General features: G+C 40.4%; 1 protein-coding gene and 1 long non-coding RNA gene across 8 annotated transcripts in view; one reads left to right on the top strand and one right to left on the bottom strand.

The window, feature by feature from the left end:
• The first annotated feature begins 585 nt into the window (after positions 1–585).
• Positions 586–5,187, top strand: LOC138112357 (uncharacterized). Its single transcript, XR_011151718.1, has 2 exons — positions 586–950; positions 4,138–5,187. It is a non-coding gene; the product is annotated as an uncharacterized lncRNA (long non-coding RNA).
• Positions 4,452–20,109, bottom strand: part of ZMIZ1 (zinc finger MIZ-type containing 1) — a 344,034-nt gene continuing 328,376 nt past the window's right edge. For all 7 annotated transcript variants that reach the window (XM_069019269.1, XM_069019267.1, XM_069019274.1 and 4 more), the window contains 3 exons: positions 18,441–18,604; positions 12,459–12,707; positions 4,452–8,887 (listed from right to left, as the gene is read on the bottom strand). In XM_069019269.1, coding sequence (XP_068875370.1) covers positions 8,780–8,887; positions 12,459–12,707; positions 18,441–18,604 — 521 coding nt within the window. In that variant the 3' untranslated portion in view covers positions 4,452–8,779. The remainder of the gene's footprint in view (positions 8,888–12,458; positions 12,708–18,440; positions 18,605–20,109) is intronic.

Raw genomic sequence — 20,109 nt, forward strand, 5'->3', positions numbered from 1 at the left:
TCACAAATCTTCAGGACATTAATATGCCCGTGGGTGGGAGACGCATTGCATACTTACAAAACAATATTAAGATACAGCAAGAGTTACAGGAGCCCTTCTACCTTTAAAACTAGAGAATTTTCAATTGTAACACAACTTGAAATTTGCAGGGATCAGTTCAGTTAATTTACCACCTCTGGTTTGAGTAACAAGGTAATAGTATCAGAAATACTTTTACAATTGATTAGTCATGATACTTCATCTTGCATGAGTAAGATGAGACCAGAGCTTTAATCAGCTGCTTGGTAAAGACTTGGGTTTTCCTTGAGTGCAAATCTATAAATATATATCTCATATATATATACATACATATATATAAAATACAGATCTATACCTATATTTATATACATAATATAGATATAATATACATTATATAGAGCATATTGTTGAGGTAACAGCTGCTTTTGTACCTTGTATAAGATTAATTATCCTGTCTGCTCTAAACTAATTCTAACAATAATCATGGTTTTGAGACATTTTTTTTTAGCTGTGGAACTTCACAGTTGGAAGCTAAACATGGTCAGATAGCATCAGTGTGAACAAGAATCACCTAGAAATTAAAAGCTTTACAGATGTAACAAGACTAAAAAAATTCCACCAGTCATTGTGTAATGAACAACTCTGCTGGAAACAACCTCACCACACAGAATCTCAGATTCCTCTCTGCTTTTTTGCCATTTCCTTACAGAAAGGATTGCTTACCTTTAGCACGTAGCAGCAGTACTACATCAGAGTGGAACCTTATGATGTCCTTATATGACATAACTGCATGTGACCATCACCTGCACACCCAATGTGTCACCAACTGAGCTCTCGAGTTGTCAGATGCAAATTGACATGTGTCACATTTACAATCAAAGAACATCATCTCTGGATAATGAAGCCTTTGGTGAAACATTTCAAAGCTAAGGGTAAGAAATTCTCTTAGCATTCAGAGGAGCCAGTCTAGCTTTCCTTAGCTTTTGACTCTGACTCAGTGCCACTTCACATTTTGCCAGCAGTTTGAGAGTGGCAGTATGGAAGCCATGCTTCTTCCCAGAAGGACCATCATTCATAACTTGGAAAGGAAAACTGCTAGGACTTCTTGTGAAGGAATGTATTCTGAATAACTTTATAAACCGGCTGTCACAGCCAGTCTCTAACTAGGAAGCTCATCAGACTGCTAAATAGGTAAAATTCACTGATTTTCCATGTCTTAAAAATGTACATTCTGAGAAACACAGAAGTAAGGAAAGGGAGCACTGATTATAATTTTGAAATTTAAAAAAATTGAATAAATTTAAATATGAATTAAAAACACACTAAGACTTCAGCATTCATTAAGTAAGTGTGGGGAATTTTAGTTGTTTTTGCAAACTAAAATATCTAAAAATATTTGTCTTTTTCTAGTGTTTAACTAGTCAAAATTTATTAAAATTAGCAACCTGTCTCTGTGTTCACAATAATCTATGTGTTCATATAAGACCAAGGTGACAAATTAAATGTGCCAGAAAGTTCTTAACAAAATCTAAAACCACCACCATCATGAAACAGCTACGGACAAACAGTAAAGTCTAAACTTTAAAATTCAATTAAAAATTAAACTGGTCATAACTCTGACCTAGGAGAAAACCATAATTGATAATCTTAAATCTACCTCTTAGGATGTCTAATAGAGCCAGAAAGGTGCAGAGAAGCCAGTGTATTTAGGAGTGGTAAATACTAGCATTAACTTTGCTGTGTGTAACTGGATCTAAGAAGTACGGTGAAGTCAGTATTTGGGAAGATACTGGACAAACCAAGCAGACATATTCAGCAGACAGGGGAAAGAGCCTTATCTCATCTAGTCCCCATCTCATCTAGAAGAGAAGGGTTTTAACAGAAGGCTATACTTAAATTGTAAGAAACCAATTATGGTCTAGGCAAGGAGTTTTCTGGAAATGAGGATGAACTATGTGGCAAACCAACCTGTCAGCCCACCTGTGCCACGCTGCCTGCTAATGCCTGCAGGAGTCATGACCTAATTGCTGCCTGCTTGCTTTATAAACAAAATTGCATCATTGATTAGGCTCCTTGGGGGCCACTTTTACATTACCCTGGAAAATTCTACAGACTGATAGAAACAAGGTATCTCAGCAGAAGCTTTCAGCAGTCTGTCTAGCACAAGTGTGCTCTTTTTAGACAGAAAAAATATGAATAGTGCATTGAGGCAATGACAGACATCAGGAGCAATATCCTACCTAAGAGTCAGCAGGGTTTCAGTGACACGAAGTGGAAAACTGTAATAAGGTGACATACTGGTAATAATTCAAAATGTAAAAAAGAAAGGTAGTTGTTCATGACTGGAAGTTCACAATGTAGGAAGATTGGTAGAGATGTGGAATTTAAGCAGATAAAAGGGAAGTTCTGGTTAACTACACATACAAATATAAGATTAGGTACACAAATGTAAAAATATATTCTTTAAAGGGAACAGAAAAGGATAACAAATTAATGTATTATATATAGAATATCAGGTGAGAGTTGTACAGCTGTTTAATGTGTTGACTAGCTTATTTTAAATGAAAGCAAACAGCTCTATGCACAGGACTCCCATCCCCACTGTGCAAACAGAAAAGAGATAAGGGGTCCACCTCCCATGTTTCTAATTTTTTTCAATGTATTACTCCTGTAAAAAGCATGACCAAGTGCATGGCAACAGAATACAATGTGCACAAACAAAATAATATGATTCAGAGATCCATACTGATGAGGAAGAGTAGAGAAGAAATACAGGGAAATAAGCTTGTTCTGAAGTTGTTCAACAATTGATTAGCACGTGATTTAACAGAGAAGTCTCAGACAGATACTTGTGTAGGTGTCTCTCTGGAAGCACACGTGGAGTGCACGACACACAGAACACACTGCCAGGGTATGGGACAGGAGACACCAGCATCAAGCGTATACACACAGCTTACCTGCCCTGGGGGCCTCAGGTGACATCTGGGAGAAACACCACTTTCAGGATTGTTGCAGCCTCCTCAGATTTCAAAGTAAACTTGAAAAATGTACAGTGCTTAGGGACATCACTCGAGTTCTTCGTGCTTTCCTCCAGCTGTACAGTGCCAAAGTCAGTTTGCACTATGTCTTGCTGACACTTCTGGGGATCTTCCAGGAAAACAATACCAAAACCAAAATAGTTATTAATTATGGGCTAGAATCGATAAATACTTTTTGTTTCACTACTATGTACACTGTAACTCAGTTTTATTATGTTATCCTAAAAACTCCACAGGAACAGATAGTACCACCACAGAAAGCAGAAACTGAGATTCAGAAACAAATGATTTTCCCAATTTTGAGAAAAATACCTAGTCTAGATTTATACATATATACACATACACACGCACTTGTGTGTATCTCAATCAACAACAAAGACTTGTGCCCTTGTGGAGGTGTGGAATAATTGCTATATGTGCTTGCATAGATACTTATATTGTGAAATGGTTGTTTGTTCCCAGGTATTTGAATGTATTTCAAAGGCGAGTTCAGCCTAAACGCCTTCATAAATGCCATATACAAATACAGATACTCAGTAGATCTGTTAAAACAAGTTCTCAGATGCAGTGACTGGTGTCTGTGGCCGGGGCTCCATTCGGTGCAGACTCTGCCAGGACTGGACCTGTGCATGTTGTTGTTATCCTGTGTGTGCTCCCTGTGTCACCATTCAGGCTGCTTACAGTTGAACAGGTAGATAAATTAAGCAGATTCGTAACTCAAAGGCTGCATTTAGAAACCAAATGCTTCAACTTTAAGATGAAGATGCATTAAGAAAAAAATTGTCTAATTTCACTTTAATGACAGGTTCCAACTGAAAGAAAAGTATCAAACTTGGAAGAATTTAAAACAGAGGTACTGGATGTTTAATACCACCACATGTGCCAATCCCAGAGAGAAGCCATCCTTTCCTGTTATTCATGTCACATAAAGATTTCATTTCAAAGTAATTATTACTTGTTTGGGAGAGAGGCAGTGCCCTGCATATGTAACAGCAAGTTACCAATACCTTGCTTGGCAGGGACTTTTTTCTGTGTGACCCCATGTTTGCATTCATAATCTTTTTTTATCTTCTGTCTCCAGGGTGGTTCACACCTTTCCCTTCCTGCACCAAGTCCTGCTCTCTGAAAAAGGTACACCTTGTGCAACTAACTTCCACATTAACTCAAACCAGGGAGGGCAAAGGAGAACTTCATGGTTTCAAAAAGAAACTCAAAATTTACAAAGCAGCTGCCAATTAGTCAGACCTTAATTTTGCAAATTTATTTAGGAAAAAAAATTTAACATGAGCAAATGAGAATACTTCAGTGTTACAACAGAGTATATAAATGTCTAGCAATAGTCAAATAATTTGATCTTTAAATACAAAATAACCACATGAACACCTAATATACAGGTTTCATCTGAATACATATTTATTAGATAAATATTAGGTTGTCACATCATCTAACTACATACAGTTTTGCAAGACTAAAAATCACAATTATTTTTTCTGACCAGTTTAAAGTATGAAATGATTGCATTGTACTGTACATACAATGTACAAACAAAGACAATGGCCATTTTTGCATGTTACCTCAGATTGTACTTTTTTTTTTTTTTAATTCTCCTCTGATCGTGATATCAAAAATTGTACAAAGTATGAATTTGGTTACAATTTTTTTTTTTTTTTAATCCCCGTATTTTTCTTCATTATTTCTGTAGCACCCTAAAAATACACAGGTGATAGACTAGTACACGGAAGCTAAATATTACATGTAGATAAAACAAAACAAAACAAAGGATCAGAGTATATTACAGAAGTGAAAGTGGAACAAATGCTGAGACTCCACAAACGCTAACAAACAGGATTCATTTTCCACATAAGATGGAGCTTCAAGCTTTTTTTTTCCTGCGAAATAAAAACAATGCACATTCCAAGGAAAATGAATGCATTTCTGTTAACACGTCTCTATTTGTCATTTACATATGTACAGCTGTCCCTTGAGTCTCCGCTGCAGACACTGGCGTGTATCTGTCAGTCCTATAATAATGTCTTGGCAGCAGAACTGTAGATCTCTGTGGGTTCTTTCCCAGATGAACTTCCATAGGGAAACGATTAAAAGGTAAACAAACAAAAAAGAAGAAGAAAAATACTACTGGAATCTCATATAATAATTAAGCTTTAAAAGAAATGACTGTGATTACCCTATTTGCTAGGTTTTTTTCTCTAAACTTTAATACGGCAGTGAACAGATAAAAAAATCCTAAATTTTCAGAAGCTTTTTCATACTGACTTCACTATACAGTACCTGATTTTAGCTGACAGATAAATTTTAAAACTGTCTCAAATGTCCAACATTTGGGTGATGGGTAAAATTGTATTTTCTAAGTTCTGCTTAGAAACCAAACGTTTCTGTAAGTTTAAAGATGTCAACTGTCTGCTTTAATTATCTATTACTGTACAAAGCAGATGCCAACACTGCTCCAAACATATTGCTAATATCTATGGGGCTTTTTTTCCCTTTATGCTTTTCAACAGGTACTTTAAAATCATACATTTTAAATACTACCAGTTAGCAAAAGATCAATCCTTAACATACCTGGCTTAAAATACTAATATTGTTTTTAAGAGAAAATAAATTTTAGGTGACTAACTTAGCTGCTCAGGAATCAGTGGAGAATGGAACATTAAATAGAATCAATTAAAAAAATCAGAGCAACCAGTTCCAACTAATAGTGAGAAATCATCTTCATTCCCAAACCTATGGCTTAAGGAACTTACCCCCCAAATAGAAAAAATGAACTCTAAGGGCATAAAGTCAGTTTATCATTAGCCACCTCTGCACATGACTTCCAGACCTATATAAAAAATGCAGCAAAAAAACAGGGGGAAGCTACTACAGTAAAATGGCTACAAAACACATCTGTATCCATAACTGAACAATGGTCTTTCCTAGGAATTGTGTGATAGCAGCACCACACCACAACCGTATTACCATGTATTACACCAAGGTATCTTTAATATTCTGCAGAGATCCTCTACAGGTTGTCAAGCCTACATAAGAAAAAAGACACTTCTAAGCAGAATAAAATATACTATACTGTTTCCCTCCCCCACCCACCAACATCCCTAAGTGTCTTTGCCCCAGTTTCAGAGACCGGAGCACCAGTACAGTGATATAAATATGGTACCATACAGATTTGCTGCTTGCCTTAGTGCATCTTTACCTGGTCAGACAGCTGGTCCTACATGTTCTGCTCACTTGGGCAAATGAACAAACTCTGCCATTACCAGTCACGATCACCCACAGTCAATGAACACCAGTTGATCAGTTGGGGCTTCTTTTTTCCTAGGCAATCGCTTTTTCCCTAGGCAAACACAGTTATGTTTCCATGACAGAGCTGGGCCCTGATTATCCAGGTACTGCCTGATGTATCAATTCGTTCATCACATAAATGGATATGAAATTTGGGCTAACTTACCAAAAGAAAATAGGGGGAAAAAAAAATCCAAAACCCAACTCCCTTATTCTGTTAAAGAACCCTCAATTTTCTTTTTTAAAAAAGGACCCATATTTTTCTTCAGACAAGGTATTTAAAAACACCAGCAAAAGTATAACCAGATCATGAAAATGTTGAATATTATCAAAGACAATACTAAAATATTCACAAAGATATTTACAATAGCAATTCTTAAAATAATTGATTTTGCATAATGAACAGCGCCTTTCTTAAAAAAACTTGAAAGAGGAAAAATATAAGTGTGGGACCATTTCTACATAATACGCTTGACAGATTCAATACTCCTACTGGAAAAGAAAAGAACTAAACCGCCATTTCCTTTAATATCTACAGCAAGGTGCTGCTGACTAGCATATATATACCACGACGCATGTACAGCAGTAGTGGGAAACGTTAACAAAAAGAGCAAAATAAAACAAAAAATGCAGAGAATTTACAAATATGACTTTGGTGAGGAAAGCAAATCCAGAGTCGTAAGCACAGGGCATGCCATTTACAGCATTGCAAACTAAACACAGAGGGCTAGGAAGCTATCTAGTCAAACTGACAGGAACAAACAAAATTTTGCCTGGCACTTCAGTTTAAAATGCTTTGTGGCGAGCAAACGAAGGGTGTTTGATTGGATTTGGGAGCAGGAAAAGGAATAGGGTCAAATATGCTTTAGTATCAAAAGAAACAAAACCAATAACTGTACAGTGGGCAAAAGCTGAAATGTTGCACCACGAGGGCAAAGTTGGCACACATGCACTTCTTACACAGCTACTGTACATCATTTATAAGAGAGAGAGAGAGACAAAGAGCACAGAAATGGGCACAGAAGCAATAGGAAGCTCATGCAGGAGCAGCAACCACACGAGAAGCAAAGATCACAGGGGCAAGACAGTAATTGTGGCAGCAGGGTCTCTTGAGGGCAGTAGCAATCTACTGACAGGTACTTATTCTCCCCACACTCGGTCCTTCAGGAGAAAGAACTCATCCCAGCAGCCAAAGTTTAAAAAAAGAAACTGAAGGAGAAGAAAAGGAAAAGGCTGAAGTATCTGTAACAGTCAAGAAAACAGAATGCAAAGCAAAACTAAAATGAAGCTGTAAGACGTCTGTCCAATGTCAATGCCCCTTCTCAAGCTGATTATTAAAAATAATTATGCAGATAGTGATGTTACTCTCCCTCCATCCTGCAATGATTTCCTCGCTGCCTTCAACCCAGCTTGTCTTACTATGCATTGTGCAGTACAGACAGTGACACAAACTCTTGGGGCACCGAAGGCTGTAGGTAATAATCAGAAACAGTTTGGTTTGCACCCCCCCTCCCTCTCTTTTCCGTTATGTATGGCATACATGGCAAAAAGATCTATTACAGCAATCTCTACAGCTGGATGTTAACGCAGCCAGAAACGGTACTGATTTGAAACCAAAACCACAGAACATCCCTAAACATTGCAAACTCTTTTTTAAGTTTTCCTGGGTGTTTCCAATCTGTGTGTTGGGCCAGAGGAATCCTCTGCAAAGAGGTGGTTAAGATCCCTGCGCTTGCACCCACGGCTGCAGCCTGAAGATCTCAGGACTCTGTGACCGAAGTCGCATTAGCTAAACTGCTGGCTCCCTCTGACAGGCCTGTGTGTCTTCCCTATCTTTGCCACTTGACTGTAGGATTTGTGCTTTTTTGAGCTTTGTACGTGGATTTTTTCATTTTGTGTGTGGCCAGGACCATCATTCCAAGGCAAACCCATGGCTGGAGGGGGGCAGAGGAGAGGTGGGGTAGAGGGAGATACAGTTTCAAAGAAATGGAAGAACAAGCACTGTAAAGACACTCTGAGACGGGTCAATTAAAGACAGTTCCATTCTGTTGATTTTTCTTCCCTTGCCAAGATCCGGTTTTGCCAAGATACTTCACACTATGTTTATCACAGAACTCTCTCTCTAGAGGATGAACACCAAATGGGGTTTCCAATAGCTGCACAACTGTCTATGCTTCTTTGTCACATGTAGCATGGCAGACTCAGAGATTACTGCATTTATTTAACTTTTGTATTATTTTCTCCCGTCACTTTCACAGTCTTTGAAGCTAACAAAAGCAGTTCTGAGATGAAGAAAGCAGGGAGTGCACCATTGGATCAAGTTGTGAGTTTTTTTTCTTCTCTTGTGGAAAAGGAGTGTTAAGATTCCTCACTGTGCAGCCACACACGTGTGAACAAGTGAAAAGGATGGGAGAATACATATGGTTTCAGTTGTTCTCAAAGAGAGACAGAAGGTCATCATTGCTATTGCTTGGCAAATCAGGAGGGTCCAGGTATGAAAGCAGCTCATCTGGATTTGTGAGTTCTGGAAGCAGCTATAAAATACAAAGATAAAAAGAAAATTACAGATAACAGAAACACAATTGAGAAAAAAAATAAGGGATTAAACACAACACATTCCTGGAATCTGGTTTTCATAACAATATATCCAAATAAATCAGAAAGCAGTGTCACAAGCCTAACACCCTAATATGATGCAATATCCACTTGCTTGTGAAAGTCTCTGTGACTCAGTTTTTACCTGTGAATTACATTATCATCTCAGTTAGGGTTTCTCAATCAACCTCCCTAACATATTGCCTGGCTTGTGATGCTGACAAAAACTTCTGGATAAATGCTCATTATGGATGTTTCCTATAAAACGCTGCATAAACACTTGAAACATGCAGTTTGAGTAATACATATTTGAGCTTTAAGGTGGATCAGCAAAGGCTGGTCTGGCTCTCACACATCAGTCTGATGGCCACCCAAAGCCTGCATCTCTGCACAAGGAGGCAGCGCTTTCCTCTCCTCACCTTCAGCAACTCCTCAGTGCACTGATGTAAGCTCTGGGACAGTCTCCTGGAGCAAGGAACTCACCCAGGGTTGAAACAACCAACAAATCAGGGAAAGTGGGGAAAAAAACCAACTGAGGAGGAGTATGGAGAGAAGAGCAGCAAAGCAGCTGGGTGAGTCCTCCTTCCTGTGGCAGGAATTTACTGTGTTTGGCAGTACTTACTTGACTACAGCATTACATGCAATTCCAGACACTTTAAAGGGTCACAGGTGTAACACTCCATCCAACAGAAGATGCCCTAATCTACACAATGCTTTCAAGTATCAAAAGGAATAGTTGTGGGGCTTCAATTTGTGTTTCCATTAATACTGTATTCCAAGTATAAAATTTTGGTTTTCAAACCATCATAACACATTCTCTTTGATCTGACAGATGACAAGCACATTGTAACTCCTGGGTTGTGCATCAGGCAATGTTTTCTGCTCTATAATGCATTTTACCCTTTTCTTGCCAAATATGAAAGTGTCATATATAAAAAATTGCAGGGAAGAGTTTGTAATAAACCCCTTTTATGTTCTGTATTGTGTTAAAGACAGAAAAATATGGACTGCTTTAACAAACTTGATAGTTGGTATGAGAAATTAATTTTGAATAGTTCTATGTTTTCAAATATTATAAAACAAAAAGCTTGACTGCTTCACATTTAACATATAAATACAGTATTTCTATACTTCTATTACTCTTGTGCAAATGCAACTTCATCTTTTAACACTATATGGATGAATGTATTTTTCAATAAGCTAAACATGAAATGCAGAAAAAAGTTTATTGCTTTCTAAGCAGTTTGAAAAAACTGCAATGTCAAGTTTACATAAACAGAGTCTCCCAGAAGGAATGTTTTTCTTAAACTACCACCTCCTTTTATTCATGGTAAAAATGCTATTGTCATAGTACTGGAGATATGAGACTTTTAAATGTACTTCACCTCCGATCATAATGTTTTATGAACATCTAGTACAGAAGTCCAAAAGAAAATGGCAGCCCCAAAAAGTATGGAGAAATTAAAAAAAGTGAATTTGTCCTACAATTGTACAACTCATTCTTAAAAATTTAACACATTGTCTCTGAGACTCATTCTTGTATACAGGGGATTTCTTTTAAAAGTTTTTTTTTAAGAAAAGTGAAACTTTAAACAATATACTCAGTATCTGTGAAGTAGAAGTCTTCTGAGTTGTGAGGGTGACCTCAGCTTCCCTCAGTCAGAGGGGTCAGGCAGCACAGCCAGCCTCCTGCCCTGCCGGTGTGAAAACCAGAGACCTCAGGAAGGACTTGCTGGGAGCTGAGAATGCTGTGCTAGAGCAGGGGCAGAAGAGAGAGGAGCGCCAGGGCCTGCAAGGGTGTGATGGGGACAGAAGCTACACGAATGTGCCAGTCTTAGGGCAGAGTTTGGAGAAGTATACCCTGTGCTCCTGAAGTGCAAATTGAGAGGTCTAACCAGTGATTTCAGTCTTGAGCCTCTGCTGTCTGAAGTACCAGTGCAGATCTCCCATCTGTGTCTGCATCCATATGAGGTAGATCCTTTAACCCAGGTTAAACCTTAGACTGCAGCACGCTGAATTCCTGCAGAATGACCATGACTATGTCAGTAGGGAATGGGCCAAGTTGCCCATAGTACAGTGCCCTGTTTGCTTTGTTGCATGGAACTTTCTTCAGCCAGGTTCCACAATACACCCATTAAAATAATCCATCTGGATCAGGATCATGGTATTTCCAATAAGTTTATTTCCTACACTGTACAGCACTTGCCTCCCATTAAGAAACCAGCAATCCTCCATCAGTGAGAACCACAGTACTGTGGTAAGTGTACAGATTTTTGTACTTTGCTTCTCACCAAAGAATGGGTGCTTGACCCATAACAAAATACTGTATGTTTCTTAAATATTAGAAGAAAGAAAAAGACATTTTAATTTCACCTTTTAGTATTGCTCGTACAGGGTTCTTAAGGGTTCAGAACTCCAGCTGCCACATGAACTATTCTTCCCAAAGGATGTGCACACAACCATGTTGTGTGAAACAGCAGAAGTTGCCTCACTGATCACTGCTCCTGTAGCATCCTGGAGCCTCTATCAGTCCCCTAACCCCTTCCCTCCCCTGTGAGGCTACCTGTCAGCCCAGTGCTCCTGTGTGACAGTGAAGATGCAAGTATACAGCAACAGCAAATACAGATAAATCCAAGGCACAGAAGCGAACATATCTCTAAGAAACTTCACTGTGCAGCAGCAGACTTTGGAACAGACAGAAGATACACATACAGGAATGCATGACTCAAACAAAAATCAAATCCTAGTGCTGAGGAATTTATATTTTGGGAGGTAGATGGCTAACCAGAGATATACCTCAGATAAGTCACTTCCAACTCCACTGAATCAAAGTTAAGAGATGGAAGACTACTTTTGGCCTTAAAACTAGATTTTGTTTAGTTGTGAGCTGCCTCCCATGGCAGCTAAGGAGGCAGAAGTTGTCCTTGTTGTTTACTTTCCTGTGTAGTATACTGGGAGGAAGAGCTTGTGCTGCTGAGCCACCCACAGGAGCAGGTATGGAAGGGCACAGACAGTTTTTGGCTGCAGGGAGCAGGGACAGTGTCACAGGGTGGGCCAACACAGATCCCCCTCCCGCCGGCCAGGACACGCCGCAGGGCTCAGCACGCAGCTCGCTTGGCACAGCAACGCCACAGCCAGAGCCACACACAGCTGTGTCCCTCCTCTTATCCAGGACTGCAACAGCTCCAGGGGTAGGAGAGCACAGCCCAACCAGTGCCGAGGTGGGAAAGGAGGAGATGCCTGAGCTGCCGCCTGAAGAAATGCCTGCCTTGGTGTTAGGAAGAGGCTTATGGCTCACACACCATGCAGCTGCTCCAACCAGAACCATCCATTCTCCCAGCAGGCCGGGAGTGCCCTGTCACCTTGGCTGCAGCACCTGTGCCCATGTCCCAAAGCATGAAAGGATGGCATGTGCTGTGGAAGCGGGTCCCGTCCCCTGCCCTCCCCGCCCTCCCGCGCGATGCGAAGCACACGCTATGGCAGGCAGATGAGAGTATGACACAGACTTACATCCAGCGAGGGCTCCGGCATGTCGGGTGCTCCCTGTCCACCAGCCTGACCCTCTAAGGCTGAGGAGGGGTTAAAGGGCAGGTCACTGTGTGGATGGTTGCTAGAAGCGGCCGGGGGTGGCTGCCGGGACTGCTGGGTAGGAGGCCCGCTGTGATGTAATGGCTGCCCTGACTGGCTGCTGGGGTGAGGGACGTGCAAACCTTGCTGCATGGAAGTATGGGACTGATCAGTGCTGCCGGGATGAGGGATCTGCGGAGGAGGAAAAAAGCAGGAAAAGAAAGTGAGGCCACAAGGTACAGTGCTCGCGGTGCCTGACTCTGTAACTGCATGTTATAAAACGAAATGAATTTAAAAATGACACACGCAACCAAAAACCCCAACAAAACCAATCAACAAACAAAAGAAAAAGAAATAAAAAAGCACCATCGGAAAAGAAAACTCCATATCCCAAAGCTGGAGGAAGTATTTCAGCTTTTTGAAGTTGTCTGCTAGGGGGAACAACACACTGGACTTGTGCTGTTGGTTTGCTTCCTTGTAATGTGGAAAACTCTTTGTGAAGATGCAAAACAATGCACTGCAAAGAGGAGGGAAGGAGGCTTATGGGTGCTGCTCAGCATTAGCAAGGCAGATGCTTTTGCCCTAAAAGAATTTATGAATGAATGGAGAATTTGTTGAATGATCCCTATGGCAGGAAACTCATGAACTGAGAAAATGCATCATTCCTGCTCAGCTCCCCTATTTGGTAGCTTCCTGACACCGCAGCCTATTCCTGTTTCAGCTTATTACAAACATCTTGAAAACACCAGCTCTTCCCCACTTCTTCCCTCCTTTTCTTCTCAGAATGCAACACCCCTGTTAAAGGCTGAAGGTTTTCCTCACTGATATTCCTGGGTTCTGACGGCTGACAGAACCAAGGCGGCTCAGGAAGCGCATTTCCCACCACGAGCCGAGCTGCTGTGGGTGGCTGCACACCTGCTGACTGCAAAGTACACTGCCTTAGCTTAAACTAAGCCAACGATCACACTCTGCTTTGTATTCATGCTGTGGATGAGTTCTCTAGCAAGAGCTTCATGGATTTTTGTTTTTCTGTAGGGAATAAACTACCAATCCACAAGTGCCTTCCTAGCCCTGTTACTGAATGGGGGAAAAGTCTTTCTCACATGACAGAGAAGCAATAAAAATGCACAAGTCCAATTCTTCCTTCTGCTGCATGTCACATTTAATGCCGGTGGATTCTCTGGGGCTTGACCTTGGTGCCATGAGAAAGAAGTGTCTGAATGCCTCAGAATCAGATACTTCATGTTAATTGGGTATATGGAGAAACAAAAAATGCAAACATTTTTTGAGGAATGCTACATATTGGACAAAGTGAAGCTGAAATAAAAGAACAAATACATACAACAACAGCATGAAATTTATCCAGCCAAGCCAACAGAAACCAGCAAAATGCTACGTCAGTGTTCACCCTTTCATATCACATAAGCTGCAAAATTATCTTAGCCTCAGCCTTCAGCTTTGGAAAGCAAAAGGGAGGTTATTACAAAACTTAGAGAAACAAATATTTAAAAAATACTTTCATCACTCTTAGGGAAACTGAAACTTGGATACTGATCCATTGGGACAGTCACACTCAGCTGCACGGAGTGTGACTTTCAATACTTTGGTATTATGAAGTTTTGTGGAAAGGATCCTACCTGCAACATGGCATTTGGCTCTCTTACCCATATGAGATTTTAAAGTAACTGGTAAAAAGTACTGATGCACATCTTAACACTGGGGTCACAGTTTGACTACTTGAAAAACATTCTACAACACTGTTGTTACCTTAGGGGTAAGTTTGTACAAAATCTGCCCACAGACCACACTTTAATGTAAATGAATTTGCAGCCCAAAAGCCTTGCAAAAGTCCAAGAATAAGTAGATGCCTGTCTTAATAGTACTGTTTCCTTCCTCACTCATTGAGGATGTGTGCAACAGAAAGTGTGGAAATTAGAAAGCTTAATAATAACAAAAAGTAAAAAGCAATTTATGACAGCGTTGTTAAAGTGGGAAACCAGTTTCCGGAAAAAAACAAAACCAAAAGCAAACAGGATTATATTGAAGTCTCTTACATTTGTCCCTGAATGCTGAAGGCAAGGGTCAGACTGGCACGTCTATATCAGCAATTATTTAAACCAGGGGAGGAATTCATATGTTCTCAGACAAATTTCAAAATAAATAAGCTGGTTAGAAATTCTACATTATGTTTATACAGGCAAGGATTTAAATATATGTATATTTAGTTGATAAGACAGTCACTTGGGTCCTTAGACAACTGTTGTATAGGGAGTAATTGTTTATTTTAAGACTGATGGCCACCATATTCTTTGAAGAGCCATCTTAGGTTCAAAATCCATCTGACTTAGGTCACTGGCTCCACCAGCCTCCCAGTGAGCATGCAAAATGCTCAGGACTGGAACACTTTCTATTTGCATTCAGCTAACTAATGATAAGTTTGATATGGTGCAAACACATTGTAAGGAACACACTTTGGGTGTGTTTAGCTTGTACTTGCAACTCTCACCATTTTATTCTGAAAGCACTAACCCGCACTATGAATGCAGAGTCCAACAAAGTTGCCTTTGCTTGCATAGCAAGATAATTCCAGAGTTGTTTTTAGAGGCATAAACTTTGGCACTCTTAAAGCATTTACAGTCTATAAAAGAAAAGCTTATAGCTGACAACTACATCTCCAGCCTGATAGCACAGAACACAACTCTACAGCCCAACAGTGACCTCTAGGAGTGCCGAGATGTACCACTGTGCAGCAACAGGACTTGCCGGCTGCACAGCAATATTCCTTCTGTCTCTGAAGAGTGTTATTAATGGGGGGAAAAAAAAATCACCAGGTTAAGTCAATGATTTATATCTCTCTCCATTACCAGGGTCACAGTTTTACCACCTCTTTTGCTGTGTTAGATACCAAAACTACTAAAAGATGCCGTCCTGCCTGCCCTGCTGATGCTCTTGGCCACTTTTCCCATCCGCCCCTTTTCCATGTCTGAAAGGTGAAACCTTGTAGACATGCACTGAATTTCCCCACCCTGCCCCTGAATTAGTTTCCAATCTCATCAGTACCTGGGTCCAGATCACTATATGGCTGCAGTAACTCTTTTGCTGGTCTGAGAGGGAGGAAAAGCGAATACAAAACAAGAGCAATGACTTTTTACAGTGGTACCAGCTCTTATCACCTCACTGTGCATATGAATCCATGGTGCCATCATCCATTGCTCAGTCACCCCTTACACTGTCTGCAAGAAGCACTAAACTAGAGCTAACTGAATTCTCCTTTGTCTAAAACATGTTTACAATTTCTGAAAACAAAACACGATGTGATTGTGGCAGCTGTTCTGAAGCAATCTTGCACTGTTGCAATGTAGCATCTGTTCCACAGCTCTCACAACACTCTATGCTGGGGAAGAGGTATTCTGGTCATGTTTCAGGTCCTGATTTTTTTCTTCTTCCATAGGAGTGGAACAGCAGTGTTGAGGGAAGGAAATTCTGATTGATTCATCCCTGGTTACCCAGCCCTACCTACACTGGGCAAGTAGCTGCATTTCCTGGAGTGACCTACAGACTCCAGAGAGCTGATCTGGAGGGATCAGCTTTCTCTGCCTACCATTGCGTAAGGGCCACCACATAAATCTTCAAAACAGGAATGTCAGGAACTTCCTCAGCAGCATTCAGCTCCAGTAAGAGAGACCTCAGGTATAAAAGGACCAGACCAAACATCCAATCCAACTCACCTTGTAAACTTGTAATGGCCAAAGTGAATAGTATGTGCAAACTACTAAAATCTACTAACTGTGTAAAAAGAAAAGACAGAACCCCAGAGAAGAGCACAGGCAACATCTTAAAACCTTGGTTCAATCACACAATTTGTTTACAGTTGTTTTTGTATTAAGTGTCTCTCCAACGACATGCAGCTTCACAATTTAGGCATGTGTTAAAGGCATATTATTTCTCTAAAAGCAGTGATTTTAAAGATGCTTTTCTTGACTGTCTGCTACAGACAAACAGTTCATTTTGAGAGAAAAGAACAAAAGAAAGAGGGTAAGAGAGAAAGAGGAAAGCAGAGATTTTATAACACTGAAAAGGCTGTGTGGGAGCACTTAGAGTCCTCAAATGTGGACTGAAGACTGCACAGCCACATTGACAAGGTTAATCCAACTCTCCTGTGCTAAAAGACCTGAAAATTGATCCTCATTACAGAAAAACAGCCATTGACACAATGTAGGAATCTGCTTTAGCACTGCTTCCTATTCCCAAATGGTATTGCTTGAGTATCATGATAGATGAGGGAGAAATGAGGCAAAGGTTTACTTTACCTGCCAGCTATCATAAGCAAGTATCAGATTTGCTACAGATTGGCCCACAGAACCGAAAGTCCATTAACATTTGCACAAATACACTCCCACAGCTCTGGAACATGCATAGCCTTGAGAAACCTTCACCTCTGCTATATGTAAACAGTCACATTTTCAGAAAGCTACAAATTCTTCACTTTTATATTCAACCACTTCATATCCTACCACTTCAGAAATTTCATCAGGGCAACTACTACAGCAAAGGTATAGCTGTTAACTGATGAAGTCAAGAGGTAGGTGTCAGGTAATGGGAAGCAAAGAATAATTCCTTGTGAATTTGATTCAAAGGAAAGCAGCTGTGAGTGGTTCAGGCTGGTATTATTTCCTCTCACTACTGCATTCTAATACTGCATGGTTGGTTCTAATGCAGAGAATTCTGACCACTCTAAGATGTGTATGTGGAATTTGCCAATGCAAAACTATGTTTACAGCATGTTTGTTCTCATTTATTAGCCTGTAAAATGGTGAAGTCATTACAGTTTCTGGACTCTTCCTTTGCAGATAGTCTTGGTACTTGGACTCTCTCCAAACTATACTAAGAACTCTTTCTCTGCTCTCTTCTATTTCTCACCATCCTCCTTGGAAAACCCACTGCCAGCTAGAGGAGACATTGACTGAGTAGGCTTTTGCTGAGCATCTGCTACCACAGTTCCTCATTACATTCTGAAATTGTACTTTCTAGGATTCACTAAAGACACAGCACATATGACTTGTCAAGTTAAACATCCTTCCTGTGCAGTAACAGCACACTTTAAACCCCCTGCCCTGCAACTTAAATGAACATAAAAGGATGTACACACACCCCACACACTAAGTTAAAATAGATGACTAACCATGCCTAAGAGCTAAATGCTGCTGGTAGCTTTTCTATCACCTAGTTGCTGCAGTACTGCGTTTTCTGGAGATATATAAAGTTCTGTATAGAAAACTCAGTGCTCTGAGCAAGCTGCTTTTCCAATGCACAGTTCTGCCCCACCATCTGAGACCTGAGGAACCTCTATTTTTCAGTCTCTTACATTGATACTCTCAGACCAGTGGCAGTGTGTCTCCTTGAAATCTACAGACTTGTTCTATTACCAAAAGTTTAAAGGTGCCTTTCATGCTACTTGAATAGAACTCCCCCTCAAAATGCTTTGATGCAAATTTTTCCCTCAGAGAAAGAGCCAGGGAAGATATTGTCCCTGCTCTGAAGTCATCCAATATCGTGCTTTAACAAGCTGTCTCTTGGAGATGGATATTCACAGTCCTGCTGGCCTAGGGAATGAAGTACATTTTTTTTTCATGTGTCAGAGCAAAGCACAATGATTAATACAAGCACACTGAGCCAGGTTCTTTCTTTTGGATAAACAAGCTTAAATGGCAATTCAAGAAGTGCAGAAATGCTTTTCCAAAACCTCAAAATGGCCAGAAACTAAATATGGCATTTCCGGCATTTCTCAGGACTACTCTATTTCACAAACTTCTCAGGTGAGAAATCCACAAAAAGTAAAAGCAGTTCATAAGGCAAGTCCATCAGCTGGATGAGAGCTCCTTACCCCCACGAACGAGAACCTACGTGCCCAGCACCATTACTTACAGATTCCTGCATGGGGTGACTGAGAGGTTTGTCGAGAGCTGCCATGCTGCTCGGCATGTCTGGGGGATGTGACAGCTGTGGCCCATGCATGAAGTCATTCATAGATGTGCCACCAGGATTCCCATGCGGGAAGTCAAAATTGCCATGACCTTGGTAACTGTTGCCTGAAAGAGAAACAGATGTGATTTGTTTCCCAACGTTGATCTCTCCGAGTATCTTGCAGGAGCTGTGTGATGTGACGCCCTCCCTGCACAGCACAGGGAGCTGTGACAATGAATGTGACAATGCTGTGCCCCCAGTGCTGAGCGAGAGGGGACTGGGCACTCGGCTTCCCAGCACTGGCTGCTGCAATAATTCATTTATGTGTTGGAACTAATTGAAAACTGCTGACATTTTGAAAAACTACTGCCAAATCACCACATAAACTTAACCATGCCGAGAAGTAAACGGGATATTAAATTCTATGGGATATTTGTATCTGGAAGCATCTCAGTGTAACTGAGACTGACAGCCCAAGTACCAAATTATTTATAGGACACCTGTGTTATTTATGTCTATGCTTCTACACACTCAGTAAGATTGTAGCATTGCTTCAGTTTCTGATTAAAGTAATTGACAGAAGTGAATCTGGAAGATGCCACAATACCAGTTCATAGCACAGCATCTATTTTACCCCTTTATAAAAGGCATAGAAGAGGTGTTCATATCTAATTGGAGCTCCCACAAAATGTAATAAAATTCAGTTGACTGACTGGATTTACACACACATCTTGAAGCAGGCCTGGAGTCTTGTTCTGCAGAACAAGAACTGTATGACCACTGTCCGTATGGATCCAGCCCACCTCAGCCCAGGGATCTTCATCTGAATTCTAAAGCAAGCAGGTATCCCAATACAGAGATTTTAATCTTCATATTTTTTTGTCAAAATTCCTCTCTTAGCACTTCCAACTCAGATATCAGCTTTGGGGGCTTATTTGCTATGAACAGCAAAACTGAACAGCAAGAAAAATGAACTAAAACCATTCACCTATTTCATATAAGCAACTGAATTGGATGATACTGAGCTCTGAAACAACAGAATAGCTTTGGAGATTGCACAGAGAGCCTGCAGTTTGTCAGCTGAAGTACAGCAGTTTTAAATATTCAACTCAAGAAGGGAGTTTTACAAACTGAAGTAGTTGCATCATTTGCTCTTTAGCACAGCTTCACAAGCAGAAGTTTAATCTTGAAGGAATAGAAGTCATTAGCCATGTAAGAGTACTTCTCAAAGACGTCGGGACTTTGATCTATCATGTAAATACTGCAGAGCCTTACTAATTCTCATTTTGTTAATCTGCAAACTGGATGAGTCTCACAGAACATAGCTGGTCTTGCCTTGCATCAGGAATAATTAATTAGCAGGCAGCTGGAATGTGGTCTTGTACTACCGAATATTTGTTATATTTGCAAATTAAACTTCAGTATGCTTCTGTCAAACCCAAATAAACAGACATAAACCACAGCAGTAATACTACTACTGCATTGCTCTAAAGACATGTTAATCAGAGGACATTATGTAATTGCAATCACTAAGTTTCAGTGCACGTATTGATGGAGAATAAAGATACAAGGCAGCACGCCCAGGGAGTTACAGCCATGCAGCAGCAGGCCCCTCTCTGCAGCAAGAGTA

The sequence above is a fragment of the Aphelocoma coerulescens genome, chromosome 6 (assembly GCF_041296385.1).
Source record: "Aphelocoma coerulescens isolate FSJ_1873_10779 chromosome 6, UR_Acoe_1.0, whole genome shotgun sequence".
Classification (NCBI taxonomy): Eukaryota; Metazoa; Chordata; class Aves; order Passeriformes; family Corvidae; genus Aphelocoma; species Aphelocoma coerulescens.